General features: G+C 36.4%; 4 protein-coding genes across 7 annotated transcripts; 2 read left to right on the plus strand and 2 right to left on the minus strand.

Moving 5' to 3' along the window:
• The first annotated feature begins 1,352 nt into the window (after positions 1-1,352).
• Positions 1,353-9,795, plus strand: LOC141905290 (annexin A6-like). 4 transcript variants are annotated; one of them, XM_074794125.1, is made up of 25 exons: positions 1,353-2,083; positions 2,623-2,703; positions 3,132-3,250; positions 3,603-3,632; positions 4,194-4,302; positions 4,544-4,681; positions 5,089-5,193; positions 5,269-5,346; positions 5,461-5,524; positions 5,761-5,855; positions 5,976-6,101; positions 6,177-6,261; positions 6,336-6,418; positions 6,558-6,623; positions 6,711-6,812; positions 6,968-7,046; positions 7,157-7,266; positions 7,475-7,621; positions 7,688-7,892; positions 8,126-8,310; positions 8,398-8,556; positions 8,647-8,823; positions 8,949-9,117; positions 9,193-9,302; positions 9,379-9,795. In XM_074794125.1, the coding sequence occupies exons 1-25, from the start codon at positions 1,997-1,999 to the stop codon at positions 9,499-9,501; spliced, it is 2,832 nt and encodes a 943-aa protein (XP_074650226.1). In that variant the 5' UTR covers positions 1,353-1,996; the 3' UTR covers positions 9,502-9,795. The 4 variants fall into 4 exon arrangements, with proteins under 4 accessions (XP_074650226.1, XP_074650250.1, XP_074650243.1 ...); XM_074794134.1 differs by having other exon boundaries at positions 1,354-2,083; positions 7,691-7,892; XM_074794149.1 differs by lacking the exon at positions 4,544-4,681.
• Positions 9,796-10,110: 315 nt separating this feature from the next.
• On the minus strand, positions 10,111-12,489 carry LOC141903058 (dehydrogenase/reductase SDR family member 6-like). Its single transcript, XM_074790938.1, has 9 exons — positions 12,211-12,489; positions 11,950-12,028; positions 11,755-11,851; positions 11,556-11,664; positions 11,317-11,377; positions 10,700-10,813; positions 10,564-10,622; positions 10,394-10,486; positions 10,111-10,301 (listed from the first exon to the last, which is right to left on the minus strand). The coding sequence occupies exons 1-9, from the start codon at positions 12,289-12,291 to the stop codon at positions 10,248-10,250; spliced, it is 747 nt and encodes a 248-aa protein (XP_074647039.1). The 5' UTR covers positions 12,292-12,489; the 3' UTR covers positions 10,111-10,247.
• An 825-nt stretch (positions 12,490-13,314) lies between these two features.
• LOC141914612 (tyrosine 3-monooxygenase-like) lies at positions 13,315-21,448 on the plus strand. The gene is made up of 11 exons (XM_074805893.1): positions 13,315-13,389; positions 17,217-17,516; positions 18,506-18,698; positions 19,354-19,442; positions 19,534-19,601; positions 19,700-19,750; positions 19,836-19,981; positions 20,062-20,197; positions 20,282-20,408; positions 20,491-20,720; positions 20,889-21,448. Exons 1-11 carry the CDS (start codon positions 13,315-13,317, stop codon positions 21,100-21,102), a joined length of 1,629 nt encoding a protein of 542 aa, XP_074661994.1. The 3' UTR covers positions 21,103-21,448.
• Positions 21,449-21,619: 171 nt separating this feature from the next.
• LOC141911010 (uncharacterized) lies at positions 21,620-24,977 on the minus strand. Its single transcript, XM_074801952.1, has 2 exons — positions 24,915-24,977; positions 21,620-24,721 (listed from the first exon to the last, which is right to left on the minus strand). Exon 2 carries the CDS (start codon positions 24,712-24,714, stop codon positions 22,519-22,521), a length of 2,196 nt encoding a protein of 731 aa, XP_074658053.1. The 5' UTR covers positions 24,715-24,721; positions 24,915-24,977; the 3' UTR covers positions 21,620-22,518.
• Between the last annotated feature and the right edge of the window lie 79 nt (positions 24,978-25,056).

Consider the following 25,056-nt stretch of genomic DNA (forward strand, 5'->3'; position numbering starts at 1 on the left):
CAATAATTTACCTTATTGTGATTTAATGATTATGAATTAGTATATTTATTTCTTGAATAGATTTTATCGGTTACGTTAGTTTCTGAATATTATGATAAACACGTATTTATAATGAATGTTTAAGTAATGAATATTTCCGGGTGTATAAAATCGGTAGTCTTTCTATTTATTGCATGCTTCCTACGACGCTGTTTTTTGAACTCGTATTACTTCCGCCATTACATGAAATAATGTGTGCAACGATGATTGTGTAATAATGCTGGCTCACTAGAAACCCTCCGATCTTGTGTCTGGTATCATTTTCATATATGTATTATCGTAAAAGAAAGCATCGATCGCGTTCTAGATGCTGGATGTCATTTTATGCAAGTTTATTACATTATTTTTGTACATATTGATATATATGTATATGTAACACATACATAAATCATACAGTTCATGTCATTTTAATTTAGGCATTTTTGTGAGAATAAAGTATTGGAAAATGTAGAACGTTTTTAGTTCCAGTTGTTTCTATAGTTTGGATGGAAATTTGATAGCGGATTGAACATGAGGAGTCTCACTGAAAGTAGACAAAATACATCAGTATTTTGCAACCCGAAACAGCACCGCACTCGGAAAGGGTTATGCGCCTATTAACTTTTTCGAAGCAAATCGCACGAATTTTCCATTAGCACAATACGTGTACACTGCTCATGGAATGAACGACATGCAATATTCAACCGATTGGACCATGTTCTACTAAATCTTGATTGTTTAAGTAAGCAAAATCCCACACCGAAATGTTTCCTAGAGTCAATAGTTGATTCAATGTTTCGACTTAATCTTAATAGTCATTTCCAGGAGCATTTCCTTGAGCTGTTAATTCATTCAACGTTTCGACTATATCCTAATAATCATCTACAGTATTCTTGAAGGTGACTTTATCAGAGTATACAGTCGAAACATTGCATAAACTTTTAACAAAGAAACATTTCGGACTTCATTTGCTCATGATTAGTGTGGGATTTTATACATTATCGTCACAGCAAGGACACTAGTGCTTTCTTGATTGTTAATTTCGAAAAGAACCCTGCAGCTCGAAAATCACATAACATTAGTTTACTAACGTTTTGTGCATGCATACGCATTTGTTAGAAAAAGAACTATATGAAAAAATCCCAACTTGCTAGATATTTTTCCATAACTTACTGGTTTGACACGAACGAAGCTTTTGGCGTAAACAACGATATATATGCGCATTTCGTTTAGTTCGACTTGTTTTTGTTTTTTTCCACTACGATGTTGAAAAGGTATCAACGATAACGTTGAAATCATTATTTCAAATGCGACTCAAGCAGTTGTTTGGGTCTTGCCAACAAAAATCCCGATATAAAATCTCTCGGAAGACCCAAAAGATCGTTATGTATTATAACTCGGTCTAGTTTTTTGATTCTCGATCTGTAAATCAACGGTTTAATTCATGATTTAAACTATTAAAGCTCGAGGGTGATAATTATCTAGTTCCGAGTGTAGTACTGTAAGGTTGTCGTCACCAAGCGACACGATATACCAGTACAATAAGCGACGCTTCACTTCAATGATTACATACAGGTCGTTCGACAACATTCGTGACACGCTGTTTTATGTTTCTCGGGGCCCGGTTATAAATGTTTTAATTATTCGCCTGTAATAGCCAACGCGAAGTCTTGTAAACTATACATATAACGGGAGCGTTTTGAAATGTAATGCGGCGAAGAAGGAAGCGCGTCGGAAGCAACAAGGTGATCACAGTCGTTTTAGCGCTCGAGGAGAAGCTTTCGGATTATCAGCTGAAGTTGACATAGCAACTAGTGAAGCGATAAGCGAACATTTCCGTACGTAGGCTCGCGCGATACCAGCAACAACAGGGATATATCGTTTCAATTATTCAAAAGGGATGTTTCCATACGAGTGAACAAGAAGGTTACGTCAGTTTGGCGGTTTTTTTCTGTGAACATAAGTCCGACCGCAGACGATGTATCAAAACGGAACATTCGCTCCGTGCAACAAGTATTTGGCGCGAAAATGGCACGAACACCAATTGAAGAAACACACTCACAGGGTAAGAAGGACAAGTATTTTCAATATTGCGCATATTCTTTTAAGAGCTATAAATATCAGTCACGGGATTCTATATGTCGGGTACATCTGTCGAATTTTACAATTTGGTAAAAGTATTTGATGATTATTGTGACATATGTCCGGCATCCTATTTTTCTGGCCAGCTGGCCTAAAAAAAACCTTGGACATATTTCATTTTCATTGGTACAAGCGTTGTCGTCGTCGTCGTCGTTATATAAGCTATTTTTTGTATTCGCTATGTTATAGCGAGATTGTTTCCTTCAGAAATATTCTTCAAGCGGAAAAAGCTATATTTCTAGAAGTCGCTTTGAGCCGGTTTTTCATGCATTTACAATAGTAAAATAGGTTAAATGCTATTGAGCCGTGGGGTTATAGAGATTAAGGATAAAAATAAGCAATCTTCGGAACAAGCTATCGATGGAATTAAATATTCCCCCATTTTCCATTTCTACTTTTAATACTCATTTGTTCTTTCTTTCCTGTTTTTCTATACGATATGATCGATAATCTTTGTTTAAGATTCGCCATGTGAAAGGCTCTTTAGACATGAGTCCCCCGAAGCGATATCCACATTTAGAAATGAGACTGAAAAAAATTCAGGTAAGACCAGCCGAATTAATACCAGCCGATCAGTACCATACCAGTAGTTACATAGAGCAGATAGTACAATATATAAAATAATCACGTAAAGTACTACTGCCAGTAGATCATAATTTATCCAACAGATATTTCAGGCATTTGTTTAATAAGATCATTAATCGATGGTGAATATACAAACACTGCCGTATTCAATATGGAAATATCAACATTTCATTTGACTATTGCAATCCTGTGGCATAAACCCGGCAAATAATGGTGACATTATACATCGTAAAAACAAATATTGGAATCCAGTCACCAAACGGTATAGTCTATTATGAACAGCCCTGAGTGAATGGAGACATAATAATGTGATGAAAGAGATCCTCTCATTCGATTCACGACGTAATAAAACCACTAGTAATGAATCTGCATTTTTTTTCTCATAGATGGAAGAAGACAGACAGGCCCTAGTCGAAAAACATAACAAGCTACTTTTGCATAAATTGACAGATATAATGAGAAAACCAGCTAGAATTGATCACTGGAATGACTATCAGCAGAAAAGGTAGAAAAGCAAGAATATGATAAGTTGAGGATATTGGTGATGGGCGATCTTCCTACCCACACACTCCTCTATTCGTGGTTTCGTGGGGGTCAGTTCGTTGTCCAAATCTCTAAAAATGTTGAAGTTGAATAACAAGTACATAAGTTGTCCCTCTTTTTTGTCTATCGAAGTCAATGAACGGAATGATTGCTATATGATTAATCACATCAAACATTTTTCTTCATTTTCCCCGTGTGGAACTAAGTTCATAATTGATAGAGTTCCTAATCAACGCGTAACGAAACGGTGAAAGCACCGATATTGTAATTAAGGACTCCTTGGTGTTATTTCTGACAACTTTTCTCGTTTTTAGACGACATTCAATTGATGTCCCGGCGTACAGGTAATACAGAATCTCATGTATATACGTATTATACATACACGCCTTCTATACTATTGTATATATCACTTTTTTACATGTATTCACTGCCGCAAAATGTAGCAAATCAACGCTTTTTACTGTTCGACATTATTCATTAATATTTCATTGAAAAGATTTTCGTTATCTGCAAAGCAACTAGTCTATGGGGCAATATTGTTCTTGCTTTTTCTTAATCTGCCTAGCCGCTTTCAATGAACTTAAGAATTAGTAGAAAATATATCCCTTTCCAAAAACCTTCTTACTGTAGACCCTCGTTAATACGAATCATCTGGCGGGCATCGTATTATCCAAATCTGGACTGATATGAATATGTTAGCTGGGACATGCTGGGAATCATCGTAATAAACGAGTTTCGTTTTTAAAAGAATCGTCTTAACGAGGTGCAACTGTACAAATGTATGGAATAAATCAGCTTTTGTCACAAATAGATATATTATGAATATCAACAGAAACGCGTGTGGATAGAACTTGCATAATTGCGGAATTCCATACATAATATGGTTATTTGATATATTCTTACAGTTTAAACCAACCGGCCAGACAAAAAGCGCTCGAGAAAATTGTTTCCGAAAATCAACGACTTGCCTTTAAATTAGAAAATGCGAAACCCATTATCAACAGGAAGGAAATGGTAGGTTTTTTCGTATATTTCAATCGACCCTTAAAAATCCGATATGATGTATGTTACTTTCAGTAGCGATACCGTGATGTAGCTATAGCGACGAAGCTATAAATAAGTACTGAATGTGTTTGTCCCCCTGATGTGAAGAGGTTTTTAAAGTGAATGACTTGCTATCGAAAACATGTCAAACACCGAATTGATTAAAAATCTTTAAGCGTTGAATATGTATCGAGTTTCATTTCGTTTGCAGGAAAAATCTTTTAAAAAACATATGAAAGTGAAGAGAATGCTTGCAACAGGGGATAAAGACTTCCCTACAACTCACCAGCCAATCAGCTATCACGATTATTGTAACAGAAGGGATGGGAATTACAGCGATAGTTGGGAGGTAAAAGAGCATTACAATCTGAAGAGTTTACTGGGGGCAAATTTACTGAATTTTTGCGCGGTGGAAATTATTTTTTTCAAAATTAACAGCAGATTTGGGGCTTGACATGAACGGTATTAAAAGCGAAATGACTCAATTTGAACATATCACGGTTATTTTTGTTTTACGGTCTATGACGGAAATTCGATCTTCCATTTTCAAGTTGGAAATTTGATACCAACTACACACAAAAAGAGGAAATTGAACGTGTGAAAGTTGTGCCAACCAGGAAACAGTCATGAATATTTATTCAATCCATGATTCAACCACCGACGAACTGAGCCCAGAATTGTAGTAACTGTATATCCTTGGCAACTAATGCTCGTGGGCAAAATATTGTGAAGTCTAAATAGTGGATCTATTTTCAGTCTTTGAGTGAGGATGAAGATGCTGGGAGGCAGAGAACTGATCGTTCACGTTCACCAAGCCCAGTGTCAGAATATGCAGGATCTCAAGATCTTAAAACAAAACAGGTAGCAATGACCCGTGTTTCCAGGTTTTTGGAACTTCCTGCTGCTGATTGTGCTAATTCTTTTGATCGTATTTAGGATAAGACGGGGACCAATCGAAATGCTAACGTACCGAGGTTTCCTCAAATCAAAGAAAAACCAGCGAAAGCAGTTAAGGTGAGTTTTGATCGAGGCTTAATAAAAAGCTTAGAAGATTTTTTTCGGAGCTATCGTCTGCCGAGACGCGCGCTATACTGATTTCAGAATTAATGGCGTATTAACCGTTTACAGGACGAGAAGAAAACGCAAGCTGATTTGGATGCAAAACAGCTATTCAGAGCAGTGAAACATTTAGGTAAGTGCTAGTCGGCAAGAGCGACAAGGAAATGAAGATTGATAGGTTTATCCATGGACTCTAAAGCAAAACGTCATATTAGAGTCCATGCTTTTTCCAATAAAATGCGTCACGCCGCTGATATATATCCCTTCAACATTTCATACAATTATCGTCTTACCCAAATGAAATGAACTGCGGTATACATAACTTTTTCGAGGTATCTATTATATATCACTTTATTATTCTATCGACAGCCGATCCCGAGGAGACATTACTGAAACACTTTGCCAAACGATCCTACATTCAACGAATGCAGATATCTGACAAGTTTGAATATTTATATGACCTGGTAAGGGAAGTGACAATTCCGTATTGTCAAAGCAAAAATGTGTAAGCACACACATATACATTGAAAATCAACTATTGCCTAATAAAATGACACTCGACATTTGATCAATGTTTTTTTTAGGAATTAGGGGAAGAATTGAAAGAATGTTTAGGAAGTAAATATTTTGCGCTGATAGATGCTTTACTGCAAGAAAGTAACAGTAAATCACATTTGGAAACAGCAGAAAAGCTGAATACTGCTATTGAGGTCGGTATCTAAATTCTTTTAGAGAATGATCCCTCGAATACTGATACATTTACGATCTTTGTTTCGTGGTTGTAGACTGAGAAAATTGATGAAGTCATCGGCGTTGTAATAGCAGAAGGGAAACACGATTTATTATCCTTGAAAAATGTGTATAAACGAGGTATGAAATATTTAATTGATTTATGCGTGAGACTGTTTGTTGTTTTCTTCATTCGGAAGTTATTTTTGATGCAGAATTCAAGCACACAGTGGAAGAAGATGTGAAAGAATATATCAAAAATGAAGATATCAGAAATCTGTTGTTAGTACTCGTTCAGGTAAAAAGTGCGCATGTAAATAGAAATATATAATATATCTTTATCACTATGATATACAAGATCCATTTGGCGAATCCTCGTCTGAATTATATAAAATACTTGATTTGTTGATGAAGTCGTCATGCGGAACATTTTGCAGAAAGACGTAAGCAGTACCGATCCAGATCCGATCCTTGCTGAGAAAGATGCGAAGGAATTGTATGAGGTAACTTACATATAGTTGTGGCCTGAAAATTAGTCATTCTTAACTTTATGTATTTGTAAACATGAAACAATTTTCATACATTTTTAGGGAGATGAGGACTGTTGGTATTCGGAATCTGGCACGTTCTTGAAAGTGGTAAAATTAAGAAGCTATATGCAAATATTGTTGACCTTTGAAACGTACCAAGATGTAAGTTGGACTTAAGTTCAGTTTCAGTTAGCGGTTGATATTCGTCGATGGTGTTCAATAAAACAAAACTATGATTACGCACTTCAGTATTTTGGATTTTCTTTCGGAGTGAAGTTTCGAATTTTAACCCGTATTTGTTTGAATCTTCCAAAAAGGTTTCCGATGGACACGCGATAGCTGATACAGTGGCCGCTGAATGCTCAGAGGAGTACGCAACAGCCGTCAGCAGTTTAGGTAATACTTCTCCATGAATAGAAATATCTGAAATATCTACATTTATGCAAATTCTTCTATTTCTGCTATTTGCATCATTTATCTGGAATGTTATTGTTTATTTACGACAGGAACCCAAATAAAGGCCAGTAACCATGGTAAAGCCGAAAACTTGTTCAAAGCGGCCAATAAACCAGATGGCGGGAAGCTTTTCATCACCTTACTTTTGCAAGCATCAGAGGTTAGCAAAATCACTGGTCGAGTACATCCATTCTTTCCAGAAATTATCTGAAACCTATGGTGGCTGATTCGGATTACGCTGATATTTTTCAAACATTAAATAAATCTGAAAACAAATTTGATAGCGATAAAACATATTGACACGAGAATAAATATTCCCGAATCAGCCACCATAGAAATTCCCATCTAAAATTTGCATTTCATTTTAGGGTGATATGCCTGCGGTAAAACAAGCGTATCGCGAGAAGTATAAAGTGGAACTGACCGATACGATAATTGCAACTTTCAAATCACAGCTCGGACGAATTTTGATAGAAATTGTTCACAGGTCCGGAAAAACTGCAACTCACAAAAAGGTAATTATAGAAGTTTTTACTTTTTGCGGAAGATTTTATTTGATAACTTAAAATTTTTCTATTCAGCAGCAGGGTCCGAGAAGACTTGGCGGCATGACTATAAATCCACCTAAACAACAAAAACCGCTAGCAAAACCAAGACAACAGTATGCACAAAAAGATCTACACCACCCCCTAAATCAACCAGTTAAAAAGAAATCAAACGCGACAAAAGATGCTAATCGATTGGATGATACGTATGGTGAAGCGGACACGGCTGTTAGGAGATTTGGTAAATATCGTTTATACATAAACCATGCAGTTGATATATTAATTTTACAGATACGTAGCTGATGACCGCTAATGATGTGGTCGAAACGGCGTTGTTTTCAAAATATATATTCTATATAATTTCTACTTCAAATAATTCAAATTTTTCTTTGTGCTTTTTGTTATCATACACTCTTAACGCATCCGGTCTATGAAATCTGAAGTTTCTATTTTGATGTTACGTATTTGCCATAGCTGAAAATGAGAAGATAATCGAAGAGACGCCTGAAGAGGAAATACCTGATGACGACTGTAAGAGAATATACGATGCGATGCAAGGTCTGGGGATAGATGAAGATATGATTGGAGAAATTCTCACCACGAAAAACTCAAAAGAACGCATGGAACTTAAAATGATCTACAAAGATAGATACAATCAGGTTTCACTATCACCAAGTTTTATTCATTCAACGTAGATTTTATCATTTCTTACACATTTAACTTCTTTCAATATTCATTTCGCTCAGGATTTATTGGAAGACCTGAAAGCTGAACTTCCGAATAATTATGCAGAGTTGCTGACTGGATTACTAACAGAATCCGACCGGTATATAATAAAAACTATCCATGATGAATTACGCGATGAGACTCAACTAATTGGAATCCTTTGCTCAAAAACATCCCAAGTAAGTAGACTAACCAAAAAAACCTTATTCGAAACTTTGACAATACTTACACCTTTTTCTAAAGCTATCGATGCATTTTCATCATTTCAGAGGTTGAAAGTACTTATCAATAAATACAATGAACAATTCAAAACAGATTTACTGAGTGATGTCAATAGAAATTCAAGTAAACTGTTAAGTAGCTTGTTAAGCAGTTGCATAGATTTCGGTGTAAAGTCTCGGTTTGATGAGGAAAAAGCAGAAAAAGACGCCGAAGAAATTTACGAGGTAAAATTCGAGCTTTATTAGAAGAATGTAAATTTTCATTTCGGTGACTCAGGAATGAAACATTATTCCAATCGTCGATTGATTTATCTCCCACGATTTATCGTTTTTTGATTTTCCCCTGATAGGAACTGATGGAGGAAAATGTTGATACTATCGCTAAAGTGCTATCCAGTCATAACGCCGAACAAGTAAAGGCGACATCTAACGCTTATGAAAACCTCACTGGCAACAGTATCGCTGATGAATTAGAAAAGACTTTCAATTCTTCTGAGAAGTCAGCATACGTAACTGTCCGTAAGTTATGCCGTTAAGGCCACAATTCATTTTTTCCTTGACAGATTACGGAAAAAGCAGCTCATCTATTTTTAGTCGAACTGATCGAAAACCAAAACGATTTCTTCGCCGATCAACTACATAGTGCTATACAGGAAGTTGGAAGCAAGCAAAGATTTGTACAAACAATAATCCAACACATGGATGTAAGTTAAGAAAAAGTAGTAAATGAAAAATAGTCCTTTCGATTCCTTGACTTGATTGTCACTCGAATCTTTTTAGACTGATTTGTCCGCCATCGCAAGAAAATATGAAGAGAAATATGGCGAATCACTGAAGTCAGCAATAGGCGATGAAATAAACGGAGATTACGGCAAGATGCTGACAAGACTAATACAGAAATAACTTTTTGCCAACTCAATCCTGATATACGTTTTATGCTTGACTCAATTCGCTTTTGTACGAATTGTTGCAATTCATATGCGCAATTGCGAGTTGCTTGTTATCGGTATAGGATAACACGTTATATTGTAAACAAACAGAAGTGCCAAAGTATAAGAAGATAAGTTTGTGTCAAAGTTGTTGCATATATTCGTTATACAAGTTTTATTCTAATTTGTTCACCGGACAAGCCTTGTTATGCCAGAGACTGGACCAATATTTTGCTACGCATTCAGTTTGTAATGTAGTTTTATTTTCATGAAGATCTCAGATGCATAATATGAGATTTCTACAATAAATTGAACTGAAATTTCAGCACATTTTGCAATTAATTCATTTTGCTGTTACATCGAGAACATTTGCAAAGTATCAGGTATTTATCAATGTCGATATTATCATGTCACGAACATCATGGACTATGTGAAATGGTTTAATTCTGCATTCTGGCAGTATCCTCTCAATTGGCTCTCCTAACCCCAAATACAGTATCCTCTTGTCACTGAACGTCAAGAAAAAAGGAACAACGAACTTAAATTTTATATATCATTATAAAATAAGAAGAAATTTTATTCACACTAATTCACCTAAAAGAATAGAAAATATAATAAGCTTATAGATTTTTATGAAAATAATTGGAATAATCAAACTGGGTTTTACTAGTTCTCATTAATTTCAAGCACCATTATACGTATGTTACTATGGATTGCAGCTCAGACACTCCATCCACCATCAATGATCTGTTCAGTACCAGTAGTGAAAGAACTCTGTATAAAAATAAAAACGAAAAAAAAACAAATCAACAACTAATCAAACATGTAATTCATATCTTTGGTGAACCCAAGATTATCCTATTTACCTCATCAGATGCCAAATAAACAGCTAATGCAGCAACTTCCTCGGGGGTACCAAGCCTTCCCATTCGTTGTCTCTCCAAGAAATTCTTACGAGTCTAATATAATTATTCAAATGAAACATTCAATAGACAATTTAAGTTAAAACTGGAAAACACCATTTTGCGATAACTACCTCAACTGGATCTGCAGTGTTATTGATACGTCCCTGTAGTGATGGTGTGTCAATTGTTCCTGAAAGATCAAAGTTTCAAATTAGCTCTAAATTCCCTTGATCACCAGAACAGAAGGAACTCTGAACTTATACACACCTGGACAGATTGCATTACAGCGAATACCTTGCCTGGCATAATCACTAGCAACAGTTTTTGTAAGACCTATTAAAGCAGCTTTTGTCATGCTATAAACACAGCGGCGATTTACACCTAAATGAAAAAAACAACAACAACATACACACTACTTTCAGTGTATTAGATTTCAAAAGGTATTAGATGGCGCCACCTCTTTCATTTTTATTCTGAAATCAGTCAGCCCCATAAAATATCTTCTGCCCCTTCCAGAGTGGATGTCAATATTCTATTAATGCTGATAATTACTTAGAAATATATTGAGCTAACTAATGTGAAAAATAGAAGATTACACCAAAATTAAGCTTATTCTCTGCATTTTTTGGGGGAACGAAAGCCTTGCTACTTCAGCAGCCACGATGTCATACGCTTTACAATGAATGCAGCCTCTATAGATTCCAGCACATGTTCTTAGAATACAATCTTTATAGTAACCTACCTATGTCAGTTCCAATTAGATTATATAAACAGGTCAAATTTAAAATATATCTTCCAGACATCTCAACCAAGCAAAAATATGTATAATACTCAGCATATTAAGGCTGGTCGAATGTGATAAGTGCAACAATACAGTGTCATACCTTTAATGCTAGATGCTACTGAAGACATATTGATGATGCTTCCTTTGCCACTTTTGATCATCTGCAAACGAAACAAAACAGAATAAATTTTGAAACAGCGCAGGATACTGTTTATCAAAAACTAACTTATATATTCAGGAGGGAAAGGAAGTAAACCAAATACCTCACATACACAACACTTAAAATATGTTTAGAAGGAAGAAATTGAGTACTTTATAAATGGATGATCAATAAATTACCTTAGGTATAACAGCTTGACATATGTTAAAGACACTTTTCACATTCAAATTGAACGCAAAATCATATTCTTCCTCAGTATTGTCTAGAATTGTACCCTCAGTTACGTATCTGTCACAAAAGGAAAACATAAAGGATATAAAATGATGTGCAATGAAGCAAGATTAAACAAGATCTATTCCTATATAAATATACGCTTACCCGGCGCAGTTGAATAATACATCAATTTGATCGATATCAGCGAAGAATTTAACAATGTCTTCTTTCTTTGTTACATCTAAAATGGCTGGATAGATACCTAAAACAGGACAATTCCGACAAAACTAACATAAGTTTTTTTCAACAAACTCCAAACAGTTGTCCAATAAAAGCTGAAAGTAGCGACATTTTCTTAACCTGGCACATCGTTTAATTCTTCCAGTAGTTTTCCATTAATATCTGTTGCAATCACCTTAGCACCTTCCTTTGCAAAAGCCTAAAATCATTTTAGATAACTTATTAAATCTAGACCTAATCTTCATTCTTTTGTCACAGCACTTTCCACCCCCATCTTTCAAAACGTTACGACTGCACCTGATTTATTAGGGCTGTCCGAGGAATCACAAGTGCAGTCATGGTTACCCAAAATGTCCATCATGGCTAAGGCTTCATACTCACCAAAGCTGTAGCCTTTCCTATACCCTGCGCTGCTGCTGACAGGAAGCAAACCTTTCCCGATAGCCTTCCTTTTCCACTCATTCTTATAGTCCGTTCCTTTCAGTGACAACACTTTCCCGCGTCGTACCTGACTTTTTTTCTGAGGTATTCTAGTTCCTGGCAAAGTTATCCAGCTCTTATCTCGCGCTATTCCTGGTCATATGACGATAATTTGGGGCCAAGTTCCAAAACACCCAGAGTGAAACGAGCAGCCTGCGCTGCCGGAAGCGAAACCAGGAAGTAAATTTTCCGGTTAAATCCCATCCAGCATAGCCACAGTACTGTTGGTTCGAGCCCGGTGATATGCAATTTCTAAATTTTTTATATTCATTATATACAGTAATACATGATATGCGTAAATGATATACAGATTTTTAAATTCATGATATACAGTTAATGATTAGGGCATTTAATATTGGATGTTCCATTGAATGTAAGGTACTTTTTCGCTATTTCTATTCATTAGCCGAATCGACCAGAATCACTCAGCCTTCATCATTTTAGTTTTACAACTCACTGATTTCGAATACCCGTCGCACCGATCGCTTACTTCAAAAGAGAATCGACTTCATTTATTCAAGCATTCGCAAATAAAAGAGATGCATGTAAGACCGGTAGTTCTCTGGCTAACGATGTCTCAATCTTGCTAATTAGTCGGCTTAATTTGTAAAATTGACTGCAGTACCGAAACATGCATTAATGTTTTACACCAATACTGATCCCAGAACACAATTACCAACAACTACTGTTCATTCTGCAATCACTTAGGGTAATAAATATTAATTTAGCTAGATCATCATTCATCGATTGATAATGCCAGTACTCGGGTTATTGACGTGGTACCGCATTGAAATCATTGCCTTTCCAGAAGGTAGTGAGGGAGTGATCGCTACCGCAAGAGATTTATTTAACGGTAACTGTCATCGCAATCAACACGTTTCGCGCAGAAGGTGCTTGACTTTCAAATTATACGCGTAACCAGACGGACGGGGACCTTCGCGAAAGTAGTTTTATTCCTTCTGATCTCTCTCTGAACTCGCACGACGGACACCTATCAAATCCACGATGTCGGCAATTGAACAAACCGAAGTAGAAACGGAAAAGAGGCGATTGACATTCCAAAAAAGCTTCAGTTTAGAGGTAATTATTAAAAGTATACATTGCAACGAAGAATTTAAGAAGCAATGTAAATGAAGGCTATAATTATAAGTAAATGCATCACTTTTTATAACTTTTCTTTCTATCTTTTCAACATCATTTAAACTTGCTTTTAAGCATTTAAACTTACTGTTTTCATTGTTTTGCAATTCTTGAGCGTGTTTTGAGTTTTAGTTTTAGAAGTCAGCGCACATTTTTCTCTGCACATTCTCTGTAAAAGCGAACGCGCTAGTTTATATCAGAATTGCTGTTTTAAACGTAAACTTGGACGCATAACTATGGAATGAAGCTCTGTTGGCCACAACCTTCACACAAAGCATAATTAAGACGTACAATCTCACAATATTAAATTGACTAAAATATTTATTAAAGAATTTATTAAAGATATTTCGGGTGCTTATTACCATCTCTCTTCACTCTAGTGAAATAGATAGAGAGTGAATATGAGATTAGACACGAATCACCGCACAATACAAGCTGCAAGTTCAGCTGTAGACATATTTTCGAATAAATTTTTTGTAAAATTACTATTTTGTGATTTTACGCCTTATTACAACATTAACATCGCGGATATTGCGAATTAAGTGATCCCAGAGCGCATTGGCATTCTAATTAATGTTTCAATAAAAAGCGCAGCAATTTATCACTGTTTATGGTGACAAAAATGTCAGCCAGAATTTATCATTTTAATTCGGCGGATATTTTCCACCGAAAATGTGTACAGTAAAACAACAACCAAAATACACATTGCACGTTTTTACGTTTTCCACTCAACAAATCATCGGATGAAAGCCACTATTCGAGCTTTCGGTCAACAAATAGAACATATTGTTCCCTTCACGAGACAAAACTACGTTGATTCATTTGCCCATTTTGCGGGGGAAAACGGCGCGCGCACTTTTTACGCGTATTCATTTCGCGTTTATACTAAAGATTAATTTCCACGCCGTGGATAGAAATAACCATATCGATACGTGGCCATGGTTACACACTATTCAAATCTTCTTAAATCCACTTAAATCTTATGAGTTAAGATTAGAAATAGGATTGATGTGTTGCTTTTACGATTATCCGCATTTGTGTATCACATTATGGTGTCAAAAGGCAAATTAAGCCGATACGTAAAATGAAGCTTCCGTCTTCTTAGAGGTACTCAGTTAACTGCCATATCCCACGATATAGAATGGTGTTCATTGAATATATACATCAACAACTCCCCAAATTCGGTGATAAATTCTATCAAAGGGTGGGCAACAAAAATAGGTTCATGTAATTCCATCAAAAATACATTAAAAGTTCATGTTGAACATTGGGAATTCCTCAACGCATAAACGTTTTGATACGCATTATCAATATTGTTTCCACAACCATTTCAATGGATCTGTGGTTAATTAAGTTGTGGTAGATAGATTAAAAGCATTTTATCATCCTTTCTAATATTCATTACGTTCAATTCGGACAGAAATTGATGACATACGACGTCGTAAAAAATGTAATCATTTTCGGCTCCACGTGAAGGTATGCTAACGAACAAAATATAAGACCCCATTTTTCATCGATATGCAGCCCGTGGAGAGACCGACGACAGTTTCCTCCGAATAGAATAAATACCCAGTGACGTTTCGGAAATTAAGTCTCTTGTTATCGACGCACGGACTTCACAACTCCCTTCAAGTTCAAACACAGCTCAGCCGGGGTAAACGTGTGACGGCACTGCGTCTAATTAATGCGTGTAATAGCCCAGATAAGAGAAACCATTTACAATTTGCGACACCGTCGGCTGTCGTAAAATCGTACGAAATTTAAATGCCTTCGGGTGCGACAATTTTATATGAACGACCGATTAATATCATTAAGGCAGCGCGAAGAGACGAATATAGCTATGAATTTGTTATTTTCTAAGACTTAAGCTTAATATTCTTAGCCAGATTATCTGTATATTCCTTGATACATCTTTTTACAAAAGAAAGAAATGAGGGGAAATGGTGGCTTATATTCTTATCAAGTTCCCCATGTGTGTATTGCAAAAGTCTATTGAAGAAGACAACATTGTTTCCAGCTGGATTCCAGAATTTAACCGTCTTCGATGACAAATGTAATAAATTCTCGGGTGAAAAGGGTACTTCATTTCAATTTTCCAATAAATTCAACGCGCGTAAACCTAACAGCAGACCACCTGTTCAGAAATAAATGCCACCGTAGCTTCATATTTCATTAGTAACATTTGAAGTAGAAAACATATTCCGCAAAGACGTTATATCTATCTTATGAATCAAGATAAATTTTATAAATGAAAATCTATTTACAATGTAGAGCATTTTCAAATGATTTTTGGTATTACGTGGCTACAGTGATAAGAATTTGTTTGGTAATCTTGTCTTTCATAAATATCCAGTATCCATGATGTGTTGAAACACATATGACCACAGTTCCTCCACAGCAGGGGAAAGGTTTCCTAAATTTCCTAAAAGAATCGAAGTTGTTCACCTTTATGTAGAAGTTGTATACATGCGAGTACAGTTTCTCTAATCTGGATTTAACACTCCGCCCTCATCTTACTCCGCTCGGGCTACTATACGCCTTTTCCGTTTATGGCATTATTGTATTGGAAGTACTAGCAAAATCATTTTAAGATGAACGAATATATCGTCAAGTTCTGTTTGTTCTGTTTCATAAAGAAATTTGGCTCTGATGAAGCTATAGCAGAAAATCGGCGAGTTTTATTAAGAAGCACGCCGATTTTTCTTATCCCGCTTAACACGAATACTTAATGCATTCAAGTATCCGCGCAGAATATCCTGAAGCGAATTCTGTCTAATTAGCGGACGAAAAGGTTTTTTATTATGAGTATAAGTGAGTCGTACTGGTTGCCAAGTCACGGGGAAGAGGGCAAATCTGTTTTCACCTTTATTAATATCCTTTCAATGTCGGTTGGACGAGACGCCGTCTCCATTATATTTACCAAACCATACAGCAATATCCACTTACTATCCGTCAATTAACTGAAACTTTACGTAACATCGTCTTTTTTCGTTTAAACATTGCCTTCATAATGGATCGTTCTATCATAAATTATTAAGCTAGAAATCGAATTTTGATAAGATTTTCTTATAAAAAGAACGGAAAACCGCTGCTGAAGTCATCGGTTTTTTTTCGATGAAAATGACGGATTAAGCATAGTATAACGGATTCCATCACGACATCAATGTATCCGCGGCTATTGACGAGTGGGATAAGTCTTAACAACTTATACTTTCGACACTAGTGAACGTTCGGTCATTTGGGAGCGAGTTGAATGATATATTTGCAAGAAGTTAATGGAATCTCAGATATGAGTGTACTCACACTATTTACAGAGCGGGGTACCATTTGCTTTCCATTTATGCTCTGATAATTGTCAAGAATAAATGATGAAACTATGGTCTCGTGTATGCGGGATGAAAATGCATAGACACGGTGACAAAATGAGCGTGTTACTGCAAATAACTAGATGGGCTTGTAAATAGTGTTATTTAAGATGTGATATGTATTCGTATCCAATGCTCCTTAGTTATATACACAATTCTTACTAATTTAATGAAACAATGTTATGGTTCTTTTATGAACTGCTTTTAAAAGCTATTAATAAGATTTGATAGAGTTAGTTACCAATGAATCGTTTGACAAAACAACAACGCGTGTAGATTGGAAAAAAACTTGAATGATATTCAACGGTTTTGCCCATAGCGTTTCACGAATTTTCAATGATAAATGAAAATGTAGAAATAATAAAAGCCAAAGTTTTAGACTTTATTTTTAAACTATTACAGCATGCTCAGCAATTCAAACACCGAAGTTTGATCGACGATGCAAAACTCGAAACAGCGTCGAATGTGGAATTCGAAAAATTGGAGCATCTTAGCATGTTCACGAAATCCCCGAGCTTCACGAAATCTCCGACGCTCTCGATATCGGAAGAAGGATCTCAATGGCCTCTGCAAACCGAGGACATAGCCGATGACGATATATTCTGGGGCAAGAGTAAAGACGAGGAAATAAAGACGTGTAACTTAGTCGTTGGTCTCAAGGAGGGAATGCAAGTACTTCTTAAGGTGCTGAAGGAATTCGAGGTAAGATATATGTGACAATTCCATTGGTAAAGCTTTCATGGCGTGGGTGTAGGAAGATCTGAACACTTGCTTTGACCATAACTGTTTCAATAAGGTATCTATGTTAATCGATGTTACATATTTATACAAATGGAAAACTATTTAATAATTCAATATTGGAATGGCTGTTATATTATCCCCAATCTGAACTAGGCTATGCATTATTGCATGAGCTGATGTGTTAATGACCAGCAAAATATAGTAACTTTTTTCTTTCCATCTCCTCAACTGTATCGTTTACGCGTTTAATGAAAATTGTTGGCGACATGAATTCGCTTCTAGGCGCATCGAACGAAGGAAGTGACGTCACAAGGAATTTCTGATTGCTTGTAGTACATTATTGTGATGGCTGATTGATCGAATCGTAGTTTGCTGGAACAGCAACTTTAATAGAAATAGTATAAATAGAATTTCTGTGTGACTAGTAAAGCATTTATTCATACCCAACATGAAAGGCCACTTCCATACTTCCGTCCATATTCAGCTATGAGCGTGTAGTACTAAATAGATTATTTTTCCGATTTAGGACATTAAATTTTTACGTTAATTTATGCTATGGTTTTATATAGATGTATAAATCTATAAGATATAATAAGATCCCGAGCTAATCCTTTATAGCTTTCGTTCATTTTCCCGATTTAGATTGATAAAATAGAAAAAAATTAAACAAACGTTTCTTTGACAAATACAAGGTCTACAATTTTAGACTATGAGTGACAAAAATATTAAAATATATACAAAGTAACATAGCGGCGAATACCGAATATTTTAGCGATGTTTAACGTAGATTTCAACAATCTAATATTTGGAAAGGATCGCCCGTCATGTTGTTGAAACCTACGGAATGCAGAATGTTTTTTACGTTTTTCATTCATTCAGAATTTGTAACACGTATGCCGTTAGTGTAAAAGGGTCCCAAAGCTGATTTGTATAATCCGAATTAATTTCAGTCACCGTCGTACAAGTTACACCACGTGGAATCGAGAAAGTGTCGTGATGACGAACATAATTTCGAGGTGTTTATCCAGTTTGATTCGACGAAGTCAGATCTGATCGCGCTGTTGAACAAATTGCGTCGAAGTTCGGCATTATCACACGTTACTCTGCTTCCAGATTCTGAAACGGAATCAGAAGTACCCAAAGGTAAAGCAGGAGGAGATCTAGATGAAATGAAAAATGATTGCTAACGGGGTTTAATTTGGTTGCTCCATGAAATATTTCGTGATACGGCACAATGACCACAGTGAAAGCGATGGTGGTGAATTCGAGCTCCTAAACACTGAGCATTATGAATAAGAATATAACATAATTATGCAATCATGAAATATGTAGAATAATGGACAACTTTTGATTTTATTTCCATCATAATGTTATTTGAATATTTCCAAATGCCTGAATTTCAGACATAATGTCATTGAAATAGAAGTCGTAGTTAACATCATGTCACGTCACACAATAGCGAAAGTTAATCTAGAAATTCCAGTTACATAAACGGCATTCATCAATTATATACTTATGAATATTATGCCGTAGATTCGAATGATGGCGTTCATTGTCCACTAATGAAACGTTATTCATTAAAGCTACTACCACATTCATTGTGTGAGACCAGCATAAATTGTCAATCACTTCTGATTATGGCGCTTGACGGGAGCATTAGATTTATAGGGATTATAAAAACATCATATAAATAGTCAATAATCGTATCGCTAATGTTTCCTTACTGATACATGGAAATATATCATCTACGCCAAGTTTGATTTAGCTAATGGGTGTATTCTTCAATTTGTGTTTTTAGAACATTGGTTTCCAAAATACATAGCCGATTTAGACGACTGCGTTCATCTTATTACAAAATTCGAACCGGAACTAGATACAGACCATCCGGTATGTGGCGATGTCTAAGCTCTATGTTTCGTGTTTTTTTATTTTCTAGTGAACTGATAAAAATGAGTACTCGTTTGAATTCTTATTGCAGGGATTCTGCGATCAAGAATACAGAAAGAGAAGAAAAGAAATTGCCGACATCGCATTTTGTTACAAATAGTAAGTCAAATTGGGGACACTGTGGCGTTCACTTGGAAGTGCATGAAGTTTTTGGGTAATAGTTATGATCCGAATTATCTTCATTTTGTCAATTTCAGTGGGCTTCCAATTCCATCAACTACGTACGCACCAGATGAGATTGATACATGGTATGTGACGTGTATTATGCATTGCATAAATATTTCTTACTTTCATTGAAAACTTGCATTTAAAAATATCTCATCATTGCTCTAGGGGACGCGTGTACAGAAAGCTTGTTTCCTTATTTCCTACCCATGCCTGTAAAGAACATATCGAGGTTTTCGAGCTGTTAGAAAAAGAATGTGGCTACAGCCCAGACAACATTCCGCAATTAGAGACTGTGTCAAACTTTCTCAAGAGTAAGTGCCCGATTCTTGACAAATTTAACCCTAATGTCACAGACCGTTTTTCTTTACCTCTTCCCGCTTACTTATTTCAGAAAGAACTGGATTTCAACTACGTCCGGTTTCGGGATTATTATCAGCCCGAGATTTCTTAGCCAGCCTCGCATTTAGGGTGTTCCAATGTACGCAATATGTGCGCCACAGTTCTAGGCCATTCCATTCACCAGAACCGTACGTTCAGTAATATCCTTTCTTCAAATGTTTCCAACGAATAGAAATCAACAACATTTCATTCTATCGTCACTCATTTTGCAGAGACTGCGTTCATGAATTACTTGGGCATATTCCTCTCTTAGCCGTTCCTAGTTTTGCCGAATTTTCCCAAGAGTTAGGTCTTGCCAGCCTTGGGGTATCGGACGAGGATATCGAAAAGTTCTCTACCGTAAGTTTATAAAAAAAAGAATATTCCAGCTTTCACGAGGGGTTTTTTCGTCGTTTTGAATTTCATTCTTGATGATTTCCAGCTGTATTGGTTCACCGTAGAATTCGGCCTCTGTAAACAAAATGGCGAAACACGGGCAATAGGGGCTGGTCTCCTATCATCGTTTGGTGAACTGGAGCACGCCCTCTCCGGGGTACCGGAAATAAAACCATTCGATCCAGTCACCACAGCAGTCCAAGAATACCAAGATCTCACTTATCAACCCATATACTTCCTAGCTGAATCATTTGATTCGATGAAACAAAAGATGAGGTACGTATCTAGGAAGTACACACATGTGTATATAAAAAACATCTTTGTTTCCTGAGTTGTCTATTGTAAAATAACACATCTATTCCCAAGAATCGGAATATTTAGGATTTGAGTTAATTTTGAATGGATTCTTAGAGATTAGTTACATTGGTATGCATTTCTTTCTAGGGATTACGCCCAGTCCATCAACCGACCGTTTGAGGTGAGTTACGACCCGTTTACGCAGACGATTACCGTTCTATCGAATGAGCAGATCATTTCGCAGACGTTGGAAAAACTGCAAAAAGAAACCGGTCATTTGCGAAGAGTGATCGAACGTATGTCTTTGTTGTCACACGACAAAATCGTCGAAACGCATTCGAAAGTTGTGAATACAACATAAACGTAGATTTCTTACGGGCGAAATATCAAATATCATTTGCCAAGAAAAAATCATCCAAGCGTTAAGTGATGTATAAAAGAGACAAATTTCAAACCTTCCTCTTTTTTTCTTTTTCTATACCAAATCTATGCGCATTCTGGAGCAATCGACCGAAAGGTAATATAGTTTTGACCTCACGAGGCTAAACTTTACCAGATTGATAGCTCTAGCGTGCGTAGGTAGCTTATTATCAGTATGATCCGGTCCTGTTTTCAGTTTTCAAGTATTTTCTCTCAGGAGAAAATGGGTTAGGATTTAGGTAACGGGTTTTTGTTTCCTCGATTTGTTTTTGTAGACAGTTTTATTATGTACATGTATTTCATTTTCAAAAAAGAAATTCTTTATCATATTAGAAGTACCGTAATATAATCGATCGATATCCCAGTTGTTAAAAAAAACTGCGAACAATTTCAAGTGACTAGTTGGTTGAAATATACTTTTTTTATTTTCAAAAAGAGTGTTTCATATACTATCAACATAACTTTCGCTGATGAACAAGAGAAGATTACTTATACAAATACGAAATATACATGAAACAGTAAATTGTATACCTTTCTGTTAGATCTAGAATTTCAAATGTGTTGATATATACATGTTAAGAACTGTCCTTGTATTAGTTTCATCCATGTGTAGCAATATAATGCCAAACAATTACTACTGTCCTAGATATTTAATTATCATACGGAATTAGAAAAGAAAAAATACTTCATTAAATGTTAAGCATTGATGTATCACGTGATAATCATTTGTTCAATAAACAATTACGAAAAATACTCATGGTCAATAATGTTGTTTCTATGGGAATATCTGTCACCAAGACCAACTTTAATCGTAACATTCCATCTCCAGAGGCTATGGGGCAATCCGAGAAGAAATGTTGGCTGTCTTAAAAACAACAAAAACAATCCAGAGATTGTGGCGATAGGCAGGACATGCAGACCACTTGCACGCTACACATTTTTAACACAAGGTGGCATCCTATTGACAGGTTTCTTTAATATTTCCGATGAGCATAGTTACGTATTGCACAAAATACATTGCCCGACTTTCCACAGCCATCGATATCACACAAAGCAACCTCGTACTGTAAAACCAATTTAAATGAAATATTCTTGATAACTTGATATTCCAACAATAGAATTTCATTATTTCAAATACACTTATCCCAAGAAATGTTATTTAAAATTGGATTAAAGTTTATCTACAACACAGAATATACAAGAAAAATGGGCATAACTCATCATTTTCCGAATACATATACCGGTATACATATATCAGTCTGGCATGCTTGAGATTTGTCATTCATGAATTCCAATGAGGAAGAAATTATTACCATGCATAAATATTATCTTACTTCCAAATCATACAATCCATATTTCACATTTCAAATGCAAGATAATCTTTCAATTTTGAAGGCAATGTCAATCGTGAAATATTAGCTTCAATATTTCCACAATTCGTATACATCTGCTGGCGTAGTTTGATTCTCACCAACGCTTGTAAACTCAGCGGTTCTTCCAACGCGACATCTACAACCGCAGCTTGAGAATTGTTCACCAATTTCCTGACCTGATTAACGAGACCGCAATTTTTCAGCAATAATAAAACATCTTTTCCGAAGTCTTCGTCGCACAAAAATCCGAGATCAATACTAACATCAGGATCCAACAGTCCGCATAGTTTCTTTCCGACATGCGTACCTAAATACGGATTATGACGCCAAGAATTTACGAGGATATTGAAATTTTCGATAATTCCTGGCAGTTCGGATTGCTTACCGAACTTAACGACCTTTTCGAAAACGATATCGATAAAGTTCATGTAATCGAGCGAAGTCCATCCGGTTTCAGCGTCGAGTGAGTGAATATCTTTCAGGACGCCGAGCATGTTCGATATTTCGCAAGGCGACGTATCGGGTACGCTGTCGAATAAACACTTCACTAAAGGTAGTTCGAATTGACGCCACGCTTTTCCCGCGTATCCAAGATTGAAGAAATCGTAAACATCCGTGATTTCATTTACGTCCTGGTTAAATATACTGCCTAAGCTATTGTCGGCATTCTTCGTAGGTTCCACTGTGGTGAACCCATCCATGATGACGTGACTGAACTCGTAATGAAAACTTTCACCTTCACGAAGCCCGGCTTCGATGATGAGTTTCATTATTTCTACTTGTCTCGATTGGTCGTAGTAATTATCGGCTTTCAAATGTTGGAAAGCGGCCAACAACGGAGAATTGTAACCGAATAAATTGAAATCTTTTAAACACGGATCAGCACCTTTCGACAAGAGATACCTTACAACGTCTAAATCACCTTTTGAACACGCGTTAGATAACGGTGACTGCCCATGACAGTCTAACACATTGATTTTCGCTCCTAGTTCTAAGAGCGTACTGACAATCTGCAAGCTATTTCCTTTCAGTAGAGTTGCGAAATGTAAAGCAGTTTTCCGATTGCCATCGGCAAAGTTTACATCGACGCCGAGTTGTTGAATATAAAGTACGTTTTCTAATTTTCCACCGATAACGGCCGAATGCATCAACGCTTTACCAGTCTGCGCTTTGGCTATCGAAACAATAGTTTGTGGCCAGTAACTTAGCAATAATTCCATCATATGTTTATCGGAACTACGAGCGGCTACACTAAACACCGTAGATAACAAATTCATCATCTCTTCACCATCGATGAGCAATGACTCGAGTAGAATTCGAACGATTTCTAGATACCCGTTCTCAACCGCGTCGCGCACCAACGGAACGATATCAGTGGCCGTTTTCAAAGACTTCGATGGTAAGGCAACTTGAACGATACCTCGATGTCCTAATATACACGCCGTATACAGAAAATTCCTACACAGTTCTCCGGTAATGTTATTCACGAGGAAAACCTTCGCGACATCCGGTTTACACGACGGCCATTTCTGGCACATCAGTTTGATTTGCTCCGTCGGAACGATACCCTTCAGTTTATCATGCGTTAAGATGATTTTGCACAATTCAGCGTTACCAGTTCTATACGCGTGTAACAATAATAAACTAAGCGTTGTACGTGGAAAATCGATAGGGTAAGAGCGTTCATTATCGGCTATGAAATGCGCTAAATCACTATTTTGTTGTTCAAATGCAGATTTCAGGCACAGAGTCCAATGTAGATCGACTTCATATTCATCAAGAATTGTCAATACATTGATTTCATCATCAGATAATTTGTTAGATTTGCAGCGCATAACGCATCGAATTTGATCGTCATGAAAAAGTTGATTTCCGACTGGTGGAACATAGTTCTCCACTAGGCTTAGATGGTTGAACAATAGTCTTAGCATTGACCAGTGTGATTGGTCAATTGCGAGATTGAGAAGTCTCGACCAATATTCATCATTTGCCGAAAATGATGCGTGCCGCAAAAATGATTCAACGATATCACAATTTCCTGATCGTACGGCAAAATAAGCCGCAGATTCGCAGTAAGAGTTCAATGGTCGACAGATATCGATTCCAGGCCGAGTTAACAGTTCCCGTACTTTCGTTACATCAGATGCCTCCACGGCTAAATAAAGAGCTCCAAGATCCATTTAGAATCTGAAATGAACATTGAAAGTAAAATAACTCGATTAGTTTAAGATCGTTTACTTTCATTAATTAGTTGAACTAAAATCAACAATATTCATTCATTTCAAAATTACTTGCGAACAATCACAGAAAATAGAAACCAAGGGTGAAGAGAGCAACATTTGTGAAATAGCTAACATTTATCAAGCAATCTATCACTTACTAATTAATTGAAAGCTTTTTAATTAAATGTTCAGATTTTTTTGGTGAGCTTTTACATCGCAACGACCTTGAGAAATGTCGCGCGCAATAGAATGAGTTTTACCCTGCGTTCTACTAGTGGCGCTGAATGTTCCTATTTCTAC

The sequence above is a fragment of the Tubulanus polymorphus genome, chromosome 1 (genome assembly GCF_964204645.1).
Source record: "Tubulanus polymorphus chromosome 1, tnTubPoly1.2, whole genome shotgun sequence".
In the NCBI taxonomy this organism is placed as follows: Eukaryota; Metazoa; Nemertea; class Palaeonemertea; order Tubulaniformes; family Tubulanidae; genus Tubulanus; species Tubulanus polymorphus.